General features: G+C 52.5%; 1 protein-coding gene across 3 annotated transcripts in view; it reads left to right on the top strand.

The window, feature by feature from the left end:
- Positions 1-10639, top strand: part of ncbp3 (nuclear cap binding subunit 3) — a 47922-nt gene extending 37283 nt beyond the window's left edge. For all 3 annotated transcript variants that reach the window (XM_073053010.1, XM_073053008.1, XM_073053007.1), the window contains 3 exons: positions 135-304; positions 5955-6101; positions 10196-10639. In XM_073053010.1, coding sequence (XP_072909111.1) covers positions 135-304; positions 5955-6101; positions 10196-10467 — 589 coding nt within the window. In that variant the 3' untranslated portion in view covers positions 10468-10639. The remainder of the gene's footprint in view (positions 1-134; positions 305-5954; positions 6102-10195) is intronic.
- The last annotated feature ends 9357 nt before the right edge of the window (positions 10640-19996 follow it).

Genomic DNA, 19996 nt, shown 5'->3' with positions numbered 1-19996 from the left:
CTCTCCATAGATGCTGCCTGACCTGCTGAGGTGTTTTGTTTAGTTTCTGCCAAAGCTTCCGGAGGCTGTGACAGACATGCGGGACTCCTGCTGTGAATGTATCTTCATGATTATCCGCTGCTCTGATTCTCCAGGAATTCCATAAGGCCAGAAACGAACATGACAATTGTGTCCAGCAACGTGAAGAGCCGGATCGGTTCCAGGCTTTCGGCGGAGAAGGTTTCGGACGTACGGCTGCTGCTGCAAGAGAAACGGCAACTGGCAGAGAGACAGCTGCCCAGTGCAGGGAGCAGCTCAGTCACCGGTACGGCCCCCGCTCCCACACACGTGTACAGGCCACATTCACCCCGGTCACACACACGTGTACAGCCCACGTTCACCCCAGTCACCGGTATGGTCCCAGGTCCCCCACACGTGTACAGCCCACGTTCACCCCAGTCACCGGTACGGTCCCCGCTCCCACACAAGTGTACAGGCCACGTTCACCCCAGTCACCGGTACGGCCCCGCTCCCACACACGTGTACAGCCCACGTTCACCCCTGTCACCGGTACGGCCCCCAGTCCCCCACACGTGTACAGCCCACGTTCACCCCAGTCACCGGTACGGCCCCAGGTCCCCCACACGTGTACAGTCCACGTTCACCCCGCTCCCACACACGTGTACAGTCCACGTTCACCTCAGTCACCGGTACGGTCCCCGCTCCCACACACGTGTACAGCCCACGTTCACCCCAGTCACCGGTACGGCCCCGCTCCCACACACGTGTACAGTCCACGTTCACCCCAGTCACCGGTACGGTCCCTGCTCCCACACACGTGTACAGTCCACGTTCACCCCAGTCACCGGTACGGCCCCGCTCCCACACACGTGTACAGCCCACGTTCACCCCAGTCACCGGTACGGCCCCAGGTCCCCCACACGTGTACAGTCCACGTTCACCCCGCTCCCACACACGTGTACAGTCCACGTTCACCCCAGTCACCGGTACGGTCCCCGCTCCCACACACGTGTACAGACCACGTTCACCCCAGTCACCGGTACGGCCCCAGTCCCACACACGTGTACAGCCCACGTTCACCCCAGTCACCGGTACGGTCCCCGCTCCCACACACGTGTACAGTCCACATTCACCCCAGTCACCGGTATGGTCCCCGCTCCCACACACGTGTACAGGCCACGTTCACCCCAGTCACCGGTACGGCCCCCAGTCCCCCACACGTGTACAGCCCACGTTCACCCCAGTCACCGGTACGGCCCCAGGTCCCCCACACGTGTACAGTCCACGTTCACCCCGCTCCCACACACGTGTACAGTCCACGTTCACCTCAGTCACCGGTACGGTCCCCGCTCCCACACACGTGTACAGCCCACGTTCACCCCAGTCACCGGTACGGCCCCGCTCCCACACACGTGTACAGTCCACGTTCACCCCAGTCACCGGTACGGCCCCAGTCCCACACACGTGTACAGTCCACGTTCACCCCAGTCACCGGTACGGCCCCGCTCCCACACACGTGTACAGCCCACGTTCACCCCGGTCACACACACGTGTACAGTCCACGTTCACCCCAGTCACCAGTACGGCCCCAGTCCCACACACGTGTACAGCCCACGTTCACCCCAGTCACCGGTACGGTCCCCGCTCCCACACACGTGTACAGGCCACGTTCACCCCAGTCACCGGTACGGCCCCCAGTCCCCCACACGTGTACAGCCCACGTTCACCCCAGTCACCGGTACGGCCCCAGGTCCCCCACACGTGTACAGTCCACGTTCACCCCGCTCCCACACACGTGTACAGTCCACGTTCACCTCAGTCACCGGTACGGTCCCCGCTCCCACACACGTGTACAGCCCACGTTCACCCCAGTCACCCGGTACGGCCCCGCTCCCACACACGTGTACAGTCCACGTTCACCCCAGTCACCGGTACGGCCCCGCTCCCACACACGTGTACAGTCCACATTCACCCCAGTCACCGGTATGGTCCCCGCTCCCACACACGTGTACAGGCCACGTTCACCCCTGTCACCGGTACGGCCCCCAGTCCCCCACACGTGTACAGCCCACGTTCACCCCAGTCACCGGTACGGCCCCAGGTCCCCCACACGTGTACAGTCCACGTTCACCCCGCTCCCACACACGTGTACAGTCCACGTTCACCTCAGTCACCGGTACGGTCCCCGCTCCCACACACGTGTACAGCCCACGTTCACCCCAGTCACCGGTACGGCCCCGCTCCCACACACGTGTACAGTCCACGTTCACCCCAGTCACCGGTACGGCCCCAGTCCCACACACGTGTACAGTCCACGTTCACCCCAGTCACCGGTACGGCCCCGCTCCCACACACGTGTACAGCCCACGTTCACCCCGGTCACACACACGTGTACAGTCCACGTTCACCCCAGTCACCAGTACGGCCCCAGTCCCACACACGTGTACAGCCCACGTTCACCCCAGTCACCGGTACGGTCCCCGCTCCCACACACGTGTACAGGCCACGTTCACCCCAGTCACCGGTACGGCCCCCCGTCCGCCACACGTGTACAGCCCACGTTCACCCCAGTCACCGGTACGGCCCCAGGTCCCCCACACGTGTACAGTCCACGTTCACCCCGCTCCCACACACGTGTACAGTCCACGTTCACCTCAGTCACCGGTACGGTCCCCGCTCCCACACACGTGTACAGCCCACGTTCACCCCAGTCACCCGGTACGGCCCCGCTCCCACACACGTGTACAGTCCACGTTCACCCCAGTCACCGGTACGGCCCCGCTCCCACACACGTGTACAGTCCACGTTCACCCCAGTCACCGGTACGGCCCCGCTCCCACACACGTGTACAGTCCACGTTCACCCCAGTCACCAGTACAGTCCCCGCTCCCACACACGTGTACAGTCCACGTTCACCCCAGTCACCGGTACGGTCCCCGCTCCCACACACGTGTACAGCCCACGTTCACCCCGGTCACACACACGTGTACAGTCCATGTTCACCCCAGTCACCGGTACGGCCCCAGTCCCACACACGTGTACAGCCCACGTTCACCCCAGTCACCGGTACGGTCCCCGCTCCCACACACGTGTACAGCCCACGTTCACCCCAGTCACCGGTACGGCCCCAGGTCCCACACACGTGTACAGTCCACGTTCACCCCAGTCACCGGTACGGCCCCGCTCCCACACACGTGTACAGCCCACGTTCACCCCGGTCCCACACACGTGTACAGTCCACGTTCACCCCAGTCACCGGTACGGCCCCGCTCCCACACACGTGTACAGTCCACATTCACCCCAGTCACCGGTACGGTCCCCGCTCCCACACACGTGTACAGCCCACGTTCACCCCAGTCACCGGTACGGCCCCAGTCCCACACACGTGTACAGCCCACGTTCACCCCAGTCACCGGTACGGCCCCAGGTCCCACACACGTGTACAGTCCACGTTCACCCCAGTCACCGGTACGGCCCCGCTCCCACACACGTGTACAGTCCACGTTCACCCCGGTCACACACACGTGTACAGTCCACGTTCACCCCAGTCACCGGTACGGCCCCGCTCCCACACACGTGTACAGCCCACGTTCACCCCAGTCACCGGTACGGCCCCGCTCCCACACACGTGTACAGCCCACGTTCACCCCAGTCACCGGTACAGCCCCGCTCCCCCACACGTGTACAGTCCACGTTCACCCCAGTCACCGGTACGGTCCCCGCTCCCACACACGTGTACAGTCCACATTCACCCCAGTCACCGGTACGGTCCCCGCTCCCACACACGTGTACAGCCCACGTTCACCCCAGTCACCAGTACGGCCCCAGTCCCACACACGTGTACAGCCCACGTTCACCCCAGTCACCGGTACGGCCCCCAGTCCCACACACGTGTACAGCCCACGTTCACCCCAGTCACCGGTACGGCCCCAGGTCCCACACACGTGTACAGTCCACGTTCACCCCAGTCACCGGTACGGCCCCGCTCCCACACACGTGTACAGCCCACGTTCACCCCGGTCACACACACGTGTACAGTCCACGTTCACCCCAGTCACCGGTACGGCCCCGCTCCCACACACGTGTACAGCCCACGTTCACCCCAGTCACCGGTACGGCCCCGCTCCCACACACGTGTACAGCCCACGTTCACCCCAGTCACCGGTACGGCCCACGTTCACCCCAGTCACCGGTACCGCCCCGCTCCCACACACGTGTACAGGCCACGTTCACCCCAGTCACCGGTACGGCCCCCGCTCCCACACACGTGTACAGCCCACTTTCACCCCAGTCACCGGTACGGTCCCCGCTCCCACACACGTGTACAGCCCACTTTCACCCCAGTCACCGGTACGGCCCCGCTCCCACACACGTGTACAGCCCACGTTCACCCCGGTCACCGGTACGGCCCCGCTCCCACACACGTGTACAGTCCATGTTGAAGTTGATTGGGGCTGGAGAGTCCCTTGTGACCTTGCGTGCCCCCAGCTGACGTTTACACACCAGCAGTACGGGGTTTCCCAGCAGCCGGCTTCATCACAACATCCACATGGAGACCATCAGACATCGGAGCAGGATGAGGCCATTCTGCCCATCGAGTCTACTCTACCATTCCATCATGGCTGATTTAGTATCCCCCTCTACCCCCGTCTCCTGTCTCTCCCCCCACCCCCGTAACCTTTGATATCCCGACTAATCATGAACCCACGGCCTCCGTTTTAAGTATGCTCAATGGCTTGGCCTCCACAGCCGTCTGTGGTAATGAATTCCATAGAGTCACCACCCTCTGGCTAAAGAAATTCCTCCTCATCTCTGTTCTAAAGAGATGTCCTTGCATTCTGCAGCTGACTCCCCCTCTATAGGAAACATCCTTTCCAGATCCACTCTGTCTGGGCTTTTCATTTTTTGGCAGGTTTCAGTGAGAACCCCCTCCCCCCCACCCCCCAATTCTTCTGAACTCCAGTGAGTACAGGCCCAGACATATCTAATGCTCCTTGTATGTAACACTTTAATCTTGCTTAAAGGGGCTAAAGAAACTTCAGGGATTATCGCCTTCGGCCCTCACCAGTTTTGCATGATACACCATTTGACAACAGCTGCTTTGTGCAAGCAGAGAGTTGTGAACACAGGCTCAGAACATAACAGGAACCAGCCTCCACTCCATGGGCTCTGTCCTCACTCCCCTCTGCCTTGGTAAAGCAACCACCCCAGATATTCTCTCTCCTCCCCTCTCCCTCTCCCGTCGGGCAGATACAAAAGCCTGAAAGCATGTCCCACTAAACTCAAGGACAACTTCCACCCGCTGTTATAAAGGTATTGAATGGTCACTTGATTTCAGTCTACTTCATTGTTCACCTGCACTGCACTTTCTCTGTGACTGCATTTAGTTAGTTAATCTTACGTAGTCTACCTCAGCGCACTGTTGTATCTGTATGAATGGTATTGTGTGCCTCAGTACGTGACGATCAGAAACCAATTCACATCCCTCACCTTCAACACATTCACTTCAACCCTGGGAAATAGAACTGTCAGCTCTATCTATGCCTAAACTTTTAACCCTTTATCCACTGCTCCAGAGAAAACAACCCAAGATTGTCCAACCTCCCATTACAGCACGTGCCCTCTGATCCAGGCAGCATCCTGGTGAACCTCTTCAGCACCGTCTCTTAAACTTTGATACCCTTCCTGCAGTGGGCTGACCAGAACTGTGTGCAACTGTATAAATCTCAACTCGAGCTCAGTTCTGTTATTAATAAAGGCAGGCATGCTGAACGCCTTACTTACCATCCTGGCAATCTGTGTGGCCACTTTCAGCGAGCTGTGGACTTGGCTCCCAAGATGCCTCTGCACATCAACAGAGTAATGGTCTGTTGCCCTTAACAGTGTACCTGTCTCCAGTTGGGGCATCGCCAGGTGACCTCTCACTGACGCTCTGCTTTCTGTGTTGGTTCCAGGTGTGAGGCAGAGGCTGGGCAAGCGGCCGCACTCGCCACAGACCGTCAGCGTCAGCCGGCGTGAGCCTCAGACAGATGTCCACAGCAGGCTGGGCTTTTCCAAACAGGACAGCAGGAGTTTCCCACCAGACAAGGGCAAGAAAACAGGTAAGTTCGCCATGGCGTCCCGTTTCAGCCAGCTAATCTTGCAGGGAGGTGAACGGTCAGAGGCGATGTCTGCTGTAGCTCAATCTGCACTCTTCCTTGCATCCTCAAAGAATGTCAGACATGATTTCCCTTGTTAAAAATGTCCTTAGTTAGAGAGACAGCAGAAGGCAGGCCTTTCTGGCCATCAAGCTGCATCACCTAGCAACGCACCTGGTTAACCCTCGTCCTGAGATTCTCCGACAGACAAGGCAAAGGAGAACCCTCAGATACTGGGTACTAAGAGAAAAAGGATAGCAAGGAATGATCAGACTGGTAGCATATGAGTGGAGCCAAAAGAGATGGGTGAGATCTCAAATGAATTGTTTGCATCCAGTATTATTTACTGTGGACGTGGGTACAGAATCTATAGATATATATAACCATAACAGCACAGAAACAGGCCATCTCGGCCTTTCTAATCCATGCTGACGCTTACACTCACCTAATCCCACTGACCCGCACTCAGCCCATAACCCTCCATTCCTTTCCTGTCCATATACCTATCCAATTTTACTTTAAATGACAATACCAAACCTGCCTCTACCACTCCTACTGGAAGCTTGTTCCACACAGCTACCACTCTCTGAGTGAAGAAGTAGCGGGGAAGTTATTGAAAGGTAATCCGAGGGACTGGATAGGCACAGACCGATTCGGGATAGTCAGCGTGGCAGGTGATGTCTATCCAATCTGTAGAGTTTTTTGAGGAAGCTACCAGGAAAGTTGATGAAGGCAAGGCTGTGGATGTTGTCTACGTAAACTTCAGCAAGGTCCTGCGTGGGAGGTTGGTCAGGAAGGTTCAGTCATTTGGCATTCAGGGAGAGGTAGTAAATTGGATTGGACTTTGGCTTTGTGGGCGAAGCCAGAGAGTGGTAGGAGATGGAGGCCTGTGACTAGCGGTGTCCCAGGGGATCGGTGCTGGGGCCTTTGCTGTTTGCCATCTTTATCAGTGATCTGGATGATATTGTGGTTAACCGGATCAGCAAATTTGCGGATGACACCAAGACCTGGGGGTGTAGTAGACAGCGAGGAGGACTGTGACAGCCTGCAGCAGATCTAAACCAGCTGGGGAAATGGGCAGAAAAAGATGGCAGATGGAATTTAATGCAGGCAAGTGCGACGTTTGCACTTTGGTAGAACCAACCAGGGTAGGTCTTACACAGTGAATGGTAGGACACTGAGGAGTGCAGTAGAACAGGGAACATAGGTCCATTCAGTGAAGGTGGCATCACAAGTAGGGAGGGGCATAAAGCAATTACCTTCATAGGTCAATGTATTAAGTGTAGAAGATGGGATGTTATTATTTAAGTTGTACAAGACATTGGTGAGGTCTCATTTGGAGTATTGTGTGCAATTTGGGTCACCTTCCTACAGGAAAGATGTAAACAGGTTGAAAGAGTACAGAGAAAATTTACCAGGTTGTTGCTGGGTCTGGAGGACCTGTGTTATTAGAAAAGATTGAATAGGTTAGGACTGTACTCTTTAGAATGTAGACAATTGAGGGGAAATTTGATAAAGAAATGCAAAACTGAGGGTATAGAGAGGGCAAATGCAAGCAGGCTTTTTCCACTGAGGTTACAATTAGAGGTCATGGGTTATGGATGAAAGGTGAGAAGTGGAACATGAGGAGAAACGAGAGAGTGGAACGAGCTGCCCATGCAAGCTCAGTTTGGATGGGAGGGATATGGTCTGGGTGCAGGTCGATGGGCTGAAGGACTTGTTTCTATGCTGTACTTGATGACTCTAAGCTTCAACCATCTGCATTTTGTCCAGTGCAGGAACTAGACCCTTTGCCCTACTACGCCCTGCTGAACTCATCAGTAATCAAATGCCCAACTAAACTAATCTCGTCTGTCTACACGGTGTCCACATCCTTCCATATCTCTCACAATCAGAGACTGTTAGATACCTCTACCACCCCTGAGGAAAAAGCAAATCTTACCCAATGACTGCCTCTCACCCTAAATACATGCCCTCTGGTATTAGACATTTCAAACCTGGGGATGAAAGATATTGTCTGTCTACTCCATCTCTGCCTCTCATAATCTTATAAACCTCTATCAGATCTCCCCTCAGCCTCCGTCACTCCAGAGCAAAACAACCCAAGTTTGTCCAACCTCTCATTACAGCACGTGCCCTCTAATCCAGGCAGCATCCTGGTGACCTCTTCCACGTCGCCTCCAACACCTCAACATCTGTCCTATAATGAGGTGACCAGAACTGTACGCAATACACCAGATGCAGCCTAACTGGAGTTCTGCAGTTCTGGGCAAAAGATTTGGGTACATATAGGTAGTGTGCCTCAGACTTTTGAACTGTACTGCTGCTACACAAAAAAACTTTTTATGACACATGATGATAAACCTAATTCTGATATGGGTCTCTGTTGTGGACTGAGAGTGGGAAGGGAGCGGGGGAAGGAATGGATGGGAAAAGGGGAAGGGGGGGGGGGGAAGCGGGAAGCACCAGAGGGACATTCTGTAATGATCAATAAACCAATTGTTTGGAATCAAGTGACCTTGCCCAGTGTCTCGGTGTGTCAGCATACTCACTACCCCCTGTCCTGGCACTCCTTCTCTGCCACTTGTCCCACACCCCTCCCAAGGCACTCCACCTCACCATTCCCAACATCCTTTGTTCCCACTAGATTTACAAACTTGCTCTCTGCTCCACGCTGACAAATATAGTACCGAGCACCCTAGCTTTAAACATGTATACAGTACTGTATAAACCTGAGACGTACTGTAACTCCCTGACTCTTGAACTTAGTTCATGTTCTCTGAAGTCTCCACGTCATTCCTACAGTGGGGTGACCACAATATGCCTGATGTTTACTCTCATCTGGTTTCTGTAACTTGTTTAGACGTTCTAGATAGATAGATAGATAGATACTTTATTCATCCCCATGGGGAAATTCAACATTTTTTCCAATGTCCCATACACTTGTTGTAGCAAAAACTCATTACATACAATACTTAACTCAGTAATAATATGATATGCATCTAAATCACTAACTCAAAAAGCATTAATAATAGCTTTAAAAAAAAGTTCTTAAGTCCTGGCAGTTGAATTGTAAAGCCTAATGGCATTGGGGAGTATTGACCTCTTCATCCTGTCTGAGGAGCATTGCATCGACAGTAACCTGTCGCTGAAACTGCTTCTCTGTCTCTGGATGGTGCTATGTAGAGGATGTTCAGGGTTTTCCATAATTGACCGTAGCCTACTCAGCGCCCTTCGCTCAGCTACCGATGTTAAACTCTCCAGTACTTTGCCCACGACAGAGCCCGCCTTCCTTATCAGCTTATTAAGACGTGAGGCGTCCTTCTTCTTAATGCTTCCTCCCCAACACGCCACCACAAAGAAGAGGGCGCTCTCAACAACTGACCTATAGAACATCATCAGCATCTCACTGCAGACATTGAATGACGCCAACCTTCTAAGGAAGTACAGTCGACTCTGTGCCTTCCTGCACAAGGCATCTGTGTTGGCAGTCCAGTCTAGCTTCTCGTCTAACTGTACTCCCAGATACTTGTAGGTCTTAACCTGTTCCACACATTCTCCATTAATGATCACTGGCTCCATATGAGGCCTAGATCTCCTAAAGTCCACCACCATCTCCTTGGTCTTGGTGACATTGAGACGCAGGTAGTTTGAGTTGCACCATATCACAAAGTCCTGTATCAGTTTCCTATACTCCTCCTCCTGTCCATTCCTGACACACCCCACTATGGCCGTGTCATCAGCGAACTTCTGCACATGGCAGGACTCCGAGTTATATTGGAAGTCAGATGTGTACAGGGTGAACAGGACCGGAGAGAGTACGGTTCCCTGTGGCGCTCCTGTGCTGCTGACCACTGTGTTCTATTGGATTCTAAATAAATTCTTGCCAATCTTCAACTTGAAACTTTTGCTCTTGGTGATAATGTGTGCGTACTTGCCTCTCTCTACCTTCCCTGACCTCCCTCACTCCCCCTACCTCCCACCCTTCCCTCCATGCCTCGTTGGGGAAGAGACCGGTCTCTTGTTGGCCCAAGCTGACGTTCTGCTCTTCCCAACAGGGGGTTTGTGGAGCCGTCTAGGGAAGGTACGCGGGAAAGGGGAGAAGTTGCCGGAGAAAGAGGCAGACAAGGATGCTCCTGCGGTGAAGGACAAGGAAGAGCCGGCAGCGGGAGAGGAGAAAGAAGAGGACGGCGACACAGCTCTGCAGCGAGCCTGGGGCGCCCTGATCCGGGAGAAGGAACGCTCGCACAAGAAGAGTCGACTGGACAACCTGCCCTCGCTCCAGATTGAGATCAGCCGGGAGAGCTCCACCTCAGACAGCGAATCGTGACTCCCAGGCACCCCAGTCAGGAACTTTGCTCCTCCGCCGAGAGAGAGATGGACAGTAGCCGGCCCTGGGCTGAAATCTGGCGTGTTTAATCCCCCATCCCTCAGCCCCCCCACACCCCTCCGCCATGTTACATTTCATTTTATGACTGAATTAAAGTTAACCTTGAAAGCCAGTTTGTGGGCTGGATTTACTTGTGCGGTGCTCGTCACAAGCACTGGCTGCCCCTGCTCCCCGCTTCGCCTCTGTGACGAGATACAGAGTGTAGGATCCGTAGCAATGGCTTCCTTCACAAGAAGCCGAGTCACTGGCAAAGCCAAGAGTCTTGAAAGGTGTAGTTGATGGGAAATAACTGGTTCTTTGAGTCTCAACAGTAGAGGCCTGGACACACACAGTTTTAATAATAAGGAATTTATTTACAAGGGGAAATCGGGTCAACACAAGCAACTACAATACACAGGAAGCGGTGTGGGGACAGGGTACGGTTACACAAACAAAGAACAAGGGAAAAGCACTACAACAGCTATCCCCCTTGACCTTGGATAGCCGCGGCTCCCTTACCAGGACAAACGATAGACCTTCCCAAACATAAATCAATGCACTTACCTCCAATGTGGTGGTCTGTAAGAGAGGGCTAGCCAAGGACAAGTCTCACCTTTTAAAGCATGGGGCTGGGCGAGATAATCCAATTAAGGTGACCAATAATTTAGGTGTGCATTGATTAGTTGGGAGGGACCAAATGTTGATTGGCATGTGGTGTGTCCTCCGACCAGCCAGGTGGCAGTGCGTCTGTCACGTGGCCGGTATCTCCACCCCTCGGAAGACGCACCATGTAGCCAACACACATAAGGTGGAACAAAATCGTGTATACCAGAAATAACCAATGTTGAGCAGCGAAGTAAATGCAGAGACACTCTTAATCAGCTGGCATGCGCAACATAGTGTAGAAATGGCTATGAGTGCGATGGACCAGTGAATGAGTTGCCCACCACCCCACTAGGGACCCAAACGGCCACCAATTGCCCCATGAGGTGTTGTGCTGGAGGAGCTGGTCCCTTAATTTTTGAATTTTAGCCACCGAGTCCCGAATGTGAGCGGCCAAGTGAGTGATATTGCTGGACTCATCAGGGATAAAGGTACAGCACTGCACACGGTCCACCATCAGCAGCGAGTAGGTAGTCCAGTGCCATTTGGTTCTACCGGCGACCAGTCCGAGTTCTGCTTCGAGGGCCTTCGAGACAGTTTCAGGCAGGGAATGCGCGGAGGGTGGTCTTTTTGTAAGTAGTCTTCCCCCTGCAATGCTCCTTCCACAGGGCATATAGGTCAGGGGTGGGGATGCCATCTATCTGGTTACCAGCCACCCCTGCACGCAGCAGGTCCGTGTACAGCTGCCTGCGTGTATATCTGAGAGGGATAGTGTCTAGGGCCTTGTCTCGGTCTTGCGGACCTGCGCAGGTGCCCCCCTCTGCATATATTCTAATCCCTCCAGGAGGGTGATGGCATCCCGAACGGTCCTACCGCTGGCTGGTACCATGAGGGGCAGGATTACCGACTTCAGATCGGGGCGTACGGTAGTGACCAAGTATCCCGCTAGGGCACTGGTCACTCGTGTGTTTTCAAGGAAGTTACGGTCGCAGGCACCTTGATAGATGCCGTTGACCAGTGCCCATTCCCTGATAACCCGGGTGCCCTCGCTGACCGTACCCCATTGCGGGCGCCCTTGTAGATCCCACTCCAGAAGTGTGGGATAGCGAGCTCGTACCGTGGTCACTACCCGATCCCACAGGGTTGTGCCGTCGCGGATTTCTGCTTGTGGCGCCCGCAGCGCATTGTTTATGCTCTGCTGGTCAGAGAGGCTTCCCAGGGCGCTTGCCTCCTGATGGGAGAGGCTGAGGTTGGGCCCCCCCTCGTCCCACAGCCGGAGCAGCCAGGCCGCGAGGTGCTCGCCTGGTCGTTGGCTGTAGCGATCCGCCAACTGGGTCAGCTCCTTGGGGGAGAAGTCCCGGGTCTCGGAGTGACTAGGGGAAGGTCCGAGCGTCTCCCCCTCGTTCCCTTCCTCCCTGCGGTGAACCTGGGACCGCGTGGTGACGGGTCGGGCATGTTGGAGCTCGGGTGAGAAGGGGGAAGGGTGGTTGTGGGACCTTGGCTCCTCGGGCACCCCCTCGTCGTCACTATCCAGCCAGATGTCCCCATCCCCCAGCCATGCGTCCAGCTTGTCGCCACACTGGACTAAGGCTAAGGCTCGAATCTTTAATGGGTCCGGCTGCCAGCCAGACCGACGGGCTGCCCTGGCCTGCTGAAGTTTTATGAGGCGACAGGCAAGTTCAGTTCCCCTAACTTCAAGGTCATTGGCTCGGGCCTGGGCAGCCTGTGCTGCTTCCTTCAGCGTGCAACAACGCTGACTGAGGTCTTCAATTTCCCTGTCCTTCTGACCACACAGGTGCTGCAGGTGATCAGTAATTCTAACCTGGCGTCTCAGCAGGGACGCAAACAACCAGAAGGCACCCCTTTGACTCCCCTTGGCTTTGGGGAACCCGGATTCCTTCAGGAGGGAGACCACATGATGGCCCAGCTTCTCTCCACGGGGCTCTAACTGCTCAGAACAGTCCACTGGTTTTCCGTGGTCTGCCAGCATGCTGGCCAGACTCTCAAATCCCTCCTTTTCATCAGCCCACCCGGGGATCTTATCCTGGGTGCCTGCACTGGCTTTCTTCCCCTTATTCCAGAACATTATCCCCTGTGCTTGTGTCCAGCCAAAACCTATGAGACCCTGCTCTGCAGTGCCAAATGTTGTGATGGAAAATAACTGGTTCTTTGAGTCTCAACAGTAGAGGCCTGGACACACAGTTTTAATAATAAGGAATTTATTTACAAGGGGAAGTCGGGTCAACACAAGCAACTACAATACACAGGAAGCGGTGTGGGGACAGGGTACGGTTACACAAACAAAGAACAAGGGAAAAGCACTACAACAGCTATCCCCCTTGACCTTGGATAGCTGCGGCTCCCTTACCAGGACAAACGATAGACCTTCCCAAACATAAATCAATGCACTTACCTCCAATGAGGTGGTCTGTAAGAGAGGGCAAGCCAAGGGCAAATCTCACCTTTTATAGCATGGGGCTGGGTGCGATAATCCAATTAAGGTGACCAATAATTTAGGTCTGCATTGATTAGTTGGGAGGGACCAAATGTTGATTGGCATGTGGTGTGTCCTCCGACCAGCCAGTGTCACGTGGCCGGTATCTCTGGATACAGATGGCCGGTGTTAAGAACAGTACAATACAGGTCATCCGGCCCACAGTGTGGTGCTGACCTTTTAACCTACTCCAAAATCAATCTAACCCTTCCCCTCCATATTGCCCTCCATTTTTCTATCATCCATGTAAGAGTCTCTGAAATTTCCCTATGAGACGAGGAGCTTTATTAATCACGTACTTTGAAACACAGCGAAAAACTTCCTTTGAGTCAACAACCAACACAGTCTGAGGACGTGCTGGGGGCAGCACGTCAGTGTCGCCATGGTTCTGCCGCAAACAGAACATGCCCAAACTCATCTATTTAGGATGTGGGTGGAAGCACACCCGGTCAAGCGGACAACGTACAAACTCCTTACCTACACTGTAAAGTGTCAGGCCAGGGGTTCCCAACCGTGCACCAATAACATTAAGCAATGGTCCGTGGCCTCGGGTTGGGCGGTACTGTACTGCCCCGGTAGATTGTTCCACGCACTCGCCCTTCTATGTGTAGAAAAAAACTACCTCTGATAACCCCCAGGCTTTCCTGTTCCGGGATTTACATTTGGTTCCCGAAGGAGTTCTGTTTTGTCAACGGAGGGTTGGCTAACCAATAGAGATGGGGGTAATGTATCAGCATTGATGGAGGATTGGTTAACCAATAGAGATGGGGGTAATGTATGAGCATGGACGGAGGATTGGTTAACCAATAGAGATGGGGGTAATGTATGAGGATGGACGGAGGGTTGGTTAACCAATAGAGATGGGGTAATGTATGAGGATGGACGGAGGATTGGTTAACCAATAGAGATGGGGGTAATGTATGAGGACGGACGGAGGGTTGGTTAACCAATAGAGATGGGGGTAATGTATGAGGATGGACAGAGGATTGGTTAACCAATGGAGATGGGGGTAATGTATCAGCATGGACGGAGGATTGGTTAACAAATAGAGATGGTGGTAATGTATCAGCATGGATGGAGGATTGGTTAACCAATAGAGATGGGGGTAATGTATGAGGATGGATGGAGGATTGGTTAACCAATAGAGATGGGGGTAATGTATGAGGATGGATGGAGGATTGGTTTAACCAATAGAGATGGGGGTAATGTATGAGGATGGACGGAGGGTTGGTTAACCAATAGAGATGGGGGTAATGTATCAGCATGGATGGAAGATTGGTTAACCAATAGAGATGGTGGTAATGTATCAGCATGGATGGAGGATTGGTTACCCAATAGAGATGGGGGTAATGTATGAGGATGGATGGAGGATTGGTTAACCAATAGAGATGGGGGTAATGTATCAGCATGGATGGAGGATTGGTTACCCAATAGAGATGGGGGTAATGTATGAGGATGGATGGAGGTTTGGTTAACCAATAGAGATGGGGGTAATGTATCAGCATGGATGGAAGATTGGTTAACCAATAGAGATGGGGGTAATGCATCAGCATAGACGGAGGATTGGTTAACCAATAGAGATGGGGGTAATGTATCAGCATGGATGGAGGATTGGTTAACCAATAGAGATGGGGGTAATGTATCAGCATGGACGGAGGATTGGTTAACCAATAGAGATGGGGGTAATGTATGAGGTTGGATGGAGGATTGGTTAACCAATAGAGATGGTGGTAATGTATCAGCATGGACGGAGGATTGGTTAACCAATAGAGATGGGGGTAATGTATGAGCATGGACAGAGGATTGGTTAACCAATAGAGATGGGGGTAATGTATGAGGATGGACGGAGGGTTGGTTAACCAATAGAGATGGGGGTAATGTATGAGGATGGATGGAAGATTGGTTAACCAATAGAGATGGGGGTAATGTATGAGGATGGACGGAGGGTTGGTTAACCAATAGAGATGGGGGTAATGTATGAGGATGGACGGAGGGTTGGTTAACCAATAGAGATGGGGGTAATGTATCAGCATGGACGGAGGATTGGTTAACCAATAGAGATGGGGGTAATGTATGAGCATGGACAGAGGATTGGTTAACCAATAGAGATGGGGGTAATGTATGAGGATGAATGGAAGATTGGTTAACCAATAGAGATGGGGGTAATGTATGAGGATGAATGGAGGATTGGTTAACCAATAGAGATGGGGGTAATGTATGAGGATGGACAGAGGATTGGTTAACCAATAGAGATGGGGGTAATGTATGAGGATGAATGGAAGATTGGTTAACCAATAGAGATGGGGGTAATGTATGAGGATGAATGGAGGATTGGTTAACCAATAGAGATGGGGGTAATGTATGAGGATGGACGGATTGGTTAACCAATAGAGATGGGGTTAATGTATGAGGATGGACGGATTGGTTAACCAATAGAGATGGGGGTAATGTATGAGGATGGATGGAGGATTGGTTAACCAATAGAGATGGGGGTAATGTATGAGGATGGATGGAGGATTGGTTAACCAATAGAGATGGGGGTAATGTATGAGGATGGATGAGGATTGGTTAACCAATAGAGATGGGGGTAATGTATTGGCATGGGCAGAGGGTTGGTTAACCATTAGCAGGCAGGGGATTGGAATAAATGGATGTCAGGAGCTGAGTCACTGCAGGATACCCAGCAAGTGACCTGTTCAATGGTGAAACATCTTCCTTCTAATCATTCTATGACGATGCTCTACAGTGTTTGACTGCTCTGTTCAGAGAGACATGTGAAGTGATTCACTTTGGAAGATGGAATTTGAGGGCAGAGTAGAAGGATAAAGGCAGGATTCTTAGCCGTGTCGAGGAACAGACGGATCTCGGGGACCGCGTCCTGCAAAGTTGCCGGGGTGGTTCAGAAGGCATATGGTATGTCAGCTTCCATTATTTGGGGGATTGAGTGCAGGAGCCACAAGGTGGTGTTGCACTGTACAAAACCCTGCTTAGACCTGCCGTACTGCCCGTTACATCGCTGGCATTTGGGGCAGCACTGAAGGTCCTCTATCTCTGGCGGTGTTCAGAGCTCCTTCGTTATGTCAGTCATGTGTCCCAGCTGGAGTCTCGAGAAATACTGTCACGCTCACTATAGAAGGATTTTTCATTGCTGTTTCTGTAATATTTGTGTTTTACCTGTCAGGGTGCCCCGAACCTGGAGGACAGGTGGACCTCTCTTAGTTTGGCCTCTACCCTTTGACCCGTTTGGTATGGGTGGCCCTACCAAGAGCCAAAGGGTAAAGCCCTGACTCCAGCCAGCAGAGCTCTCAGGGTTATTGAGGTACACGAGCCTCCAAACCCTACGACGTGGCCTGGTTCGACCACACTCAGAATATCGAGTTCAGTTGTGGTCACCTCATTATGGGAAGGATGTGGAAGCTTTAGCGACAGCATAGAGATCAAGATGTTGCCTGGATTAGAGAGCATGGCTTATGAGGATGGGTTGAGTGAGATAGGGCTTTTCTCTTTGGAGTGAACGAGGATGAGAGGTGACGACAAGAGGTGTACACGATGATAAGAGGCACAGATCAAGTAGACAGCAGAGATATAAAAACAAAAGATTCTGCAAATGCTGGAAATCTCGTGTAACACACGCAAAATGCTGGAGGAACAGAAGATCAGGTGGCATCTATGGAGAGGAATAAATGGTCTCAGCCTGAATCGTTGACTATTGATTTCCATAGATGCTGCCTAGCCTGCTGAATTCCTCCACCATTTTGTCTGTGGTACTCTGCATAGCCAGAGATTTTTCCTAGAGGACATCTGTTTATGGTGATTGGAGGAGAATTTAGGGGGGTTATCAGAGATAGTGTTTTTACACAGACCAGTGGGTGTGTTGAACACCCTTCCAGGGGTGGCAGTAGAGGCAGATACACGACAGGCATTTAAGAGACTCTTAGATCATCAGAAGGAGGGTTGTAGGAGGGAAGGGTTAGATTGGGGAGGAGGGAGGATTGTAGGAGGGAAGGGGTAGATTGCGGAGGAGGTTTATATATGTTGGAACAGTGTAGTGCTGTATCATTCAGTTGGCCATTTGATGACAGTTCGATACTACATTGTGGGCTGAAGATTGCTGCGTTGGGTTTTGCGCTGGTGAACAAAGTTCTGAACGGGAAAACTCCTCGTCCACCAACTGACCACCCAGCCCAATGAATTGAATTGAATTTCTTTAAATTTTACGTCCATCCCACACCGCGAAGGAGTAAAAATCTTGGCTTTATGACTCCGTTGCAATACACAGACACATGAATTTAAGTTTCATGGCTTGTATCCTGTAGCCTGTTGGTCCTGGCTTTAATGCTGTGGTACCATTTGCCAGACGGAAACAGCTGTAAGTTTATAGTTGGGGTGACTGTGTCCCCAATGATATTCAAGGCCTTCTTTATACATCTGCTGCTGTAAATGTCCTCGATGGAAGGATGTTCACTCCCACAGAGGTGCTGGGCTGTCTGTACCACTCTCTGCCCAGCGATCAAGGTTGATGCAGTTTCCGTACCAGGCAGTGATGCAGCCAGTCAGGATGCTCTCAGTGGTGCCCCTGTAGATGTCTTGAGGATCTGGGGGCTCTTGCCGAACTTCTTCAGTCGTCTGAAGTGGAAGAGACACTGTTGTGCTTTTTTTGCCACACAGCCAGTGTGTATAATTCAGGTGAGACCTTTAGTGATGTGTATACTGAGGAAATTGAAACTATTCAACTGCCGTCCCACTGATGTTGATTGGGGCAAGCCTGTCTCCATTCCTCCTGCAATCCACGATCTGCTCTTTTGTTGTTTGGACATTGAGGGAGAGGTTGTTATCTTGGCACCACCGTGTCAGGGTGTTAACCTCTCCTCTGTAGGCTGTCTCGTCACCGCTAGAAATAAGGCCCATCAATGTCATGTTACCTGTATATTCAGATTGGAGCTGTGCGTGTGTGGCTGCATAATTGTGGGTGTAGAGGAGGGGACTCAGGGCATAACCCTGGAGCTCCTGTGTTGAGGGTCAGAGGTGAGGGAGCCCACTCTTAACACCTGTCAGCGATCCGACAGGAAATCTGGGATCCAGCTGCACAAGGAGGGGTGCAGGCCGAGGTCTCTGAGCTTCCTGTCGAGTCTGGAGGGAATTATGGTGTTGAATGCTGAACTGTAGTCCAGGAACAGCGTTCTAACATGTGCATCCCTCTTCTCCAGGGGAGTGAGGACGGTGTGTAGTGCTGAATAAATGTATCACAAGTACTTGGACTTGTGCGCTGATGTGAGTTGGATGTCATCAGTGAATATAAACCATTTGGCCTTTGAGCCTATCCTATCATGGCTGATTTATTATCCCTCTCAACCCCATTTTCCCCGTAACCTCCGATGCCATGACTAATCAAGAACCTATCAACTGCCGCTTTAAATATCCCCAACGACCTGGCTTCCCCAGCCGTCTGCAGTCACGGAAATCCAGAGACTCACCACCGTCTGGCTAAAGAAATTCCTCTCACCTCTGTTCTAAATGGACGTCCCTCTATTCTGAGGCTGTGACCTCTGTACCTAGACTCCCCCACTATAGGAAACATCCTCTCCACATCCACTCTATCTGTGTCCCCTGGTCCTAGACTCCCCCACTATAGGAATCATCCTCTCCACATCCACTCTGTCTGTGTCCTCTGGTCCTAGACTCCCCACTATAGGAAACATCCTCTCCACATCTACTCTATCTGTGTCCTCTGGTCCTAGACTCCCCCACTATAGGAAACATCCTCTCCACATCCACTCTATCTGTGCCCTCTGGTCCTAGTCTCCCCACTATAGGAAACATCCTCTCCACATCTACTCTATCTGTGTCCTCTGGTCCTAGACTCCCCCACTATAGGAAACATCCTCTCCACATCCACTCTATCTGTGCCCTCTGGTCCTAGACTCCCCTACTATAGGAAACATCCTCTCCACATCCACTCTATCTGTGTCCTCTGGTCCTAGACTCCCCCACTATAGGAAACATCCTCTCCACATCCACTCTATCTGTGTCCTCTGGTCCTAGACTCCCCCACTATAGGAAACATCCTCTCCACATCCACTCTATCTGTGTCCTCTGGTCCTAGACTCCCCCACTATAGGAAACATCCTCTCCACACCCACTCTATCTGTGTCCTCTGGTCCTAGACTCCTTCCACTATAGGAAACATCCTCTCCACATCCACTCTGTCTGTGTCCTCTGATCCTAGACTCCCCCACTATAGGAAACATCCTCTCCACACCCACTCTATCTGTGTCCTCTGGTCCTAGACTCCTCCACTATAGGAAACATCCTCTCCACATCCACTCTATCTGTGTCCTCTGGTCCTAGACTCCCCCACTATAGGAAACATCCTCTCCACATCCACTCTATCTG

This window comes from Hemitrygon akajei, chromosome 8 (genome assembly GCF_048418815.1).
Source record: "Hemitrygon akajei chromosome 8, sHemAka1.3, whole genome shotgun sequence".
NCBI lineage: Eukaryota > Metazoa > Chordata > Chondrichthyes > Myliobatiformes > Dasyatidae > Hemitrygon > Hemitrygon akajei.
This window is presented reverse-complemented; position numbering and strand designations above follow the sequence as displayed.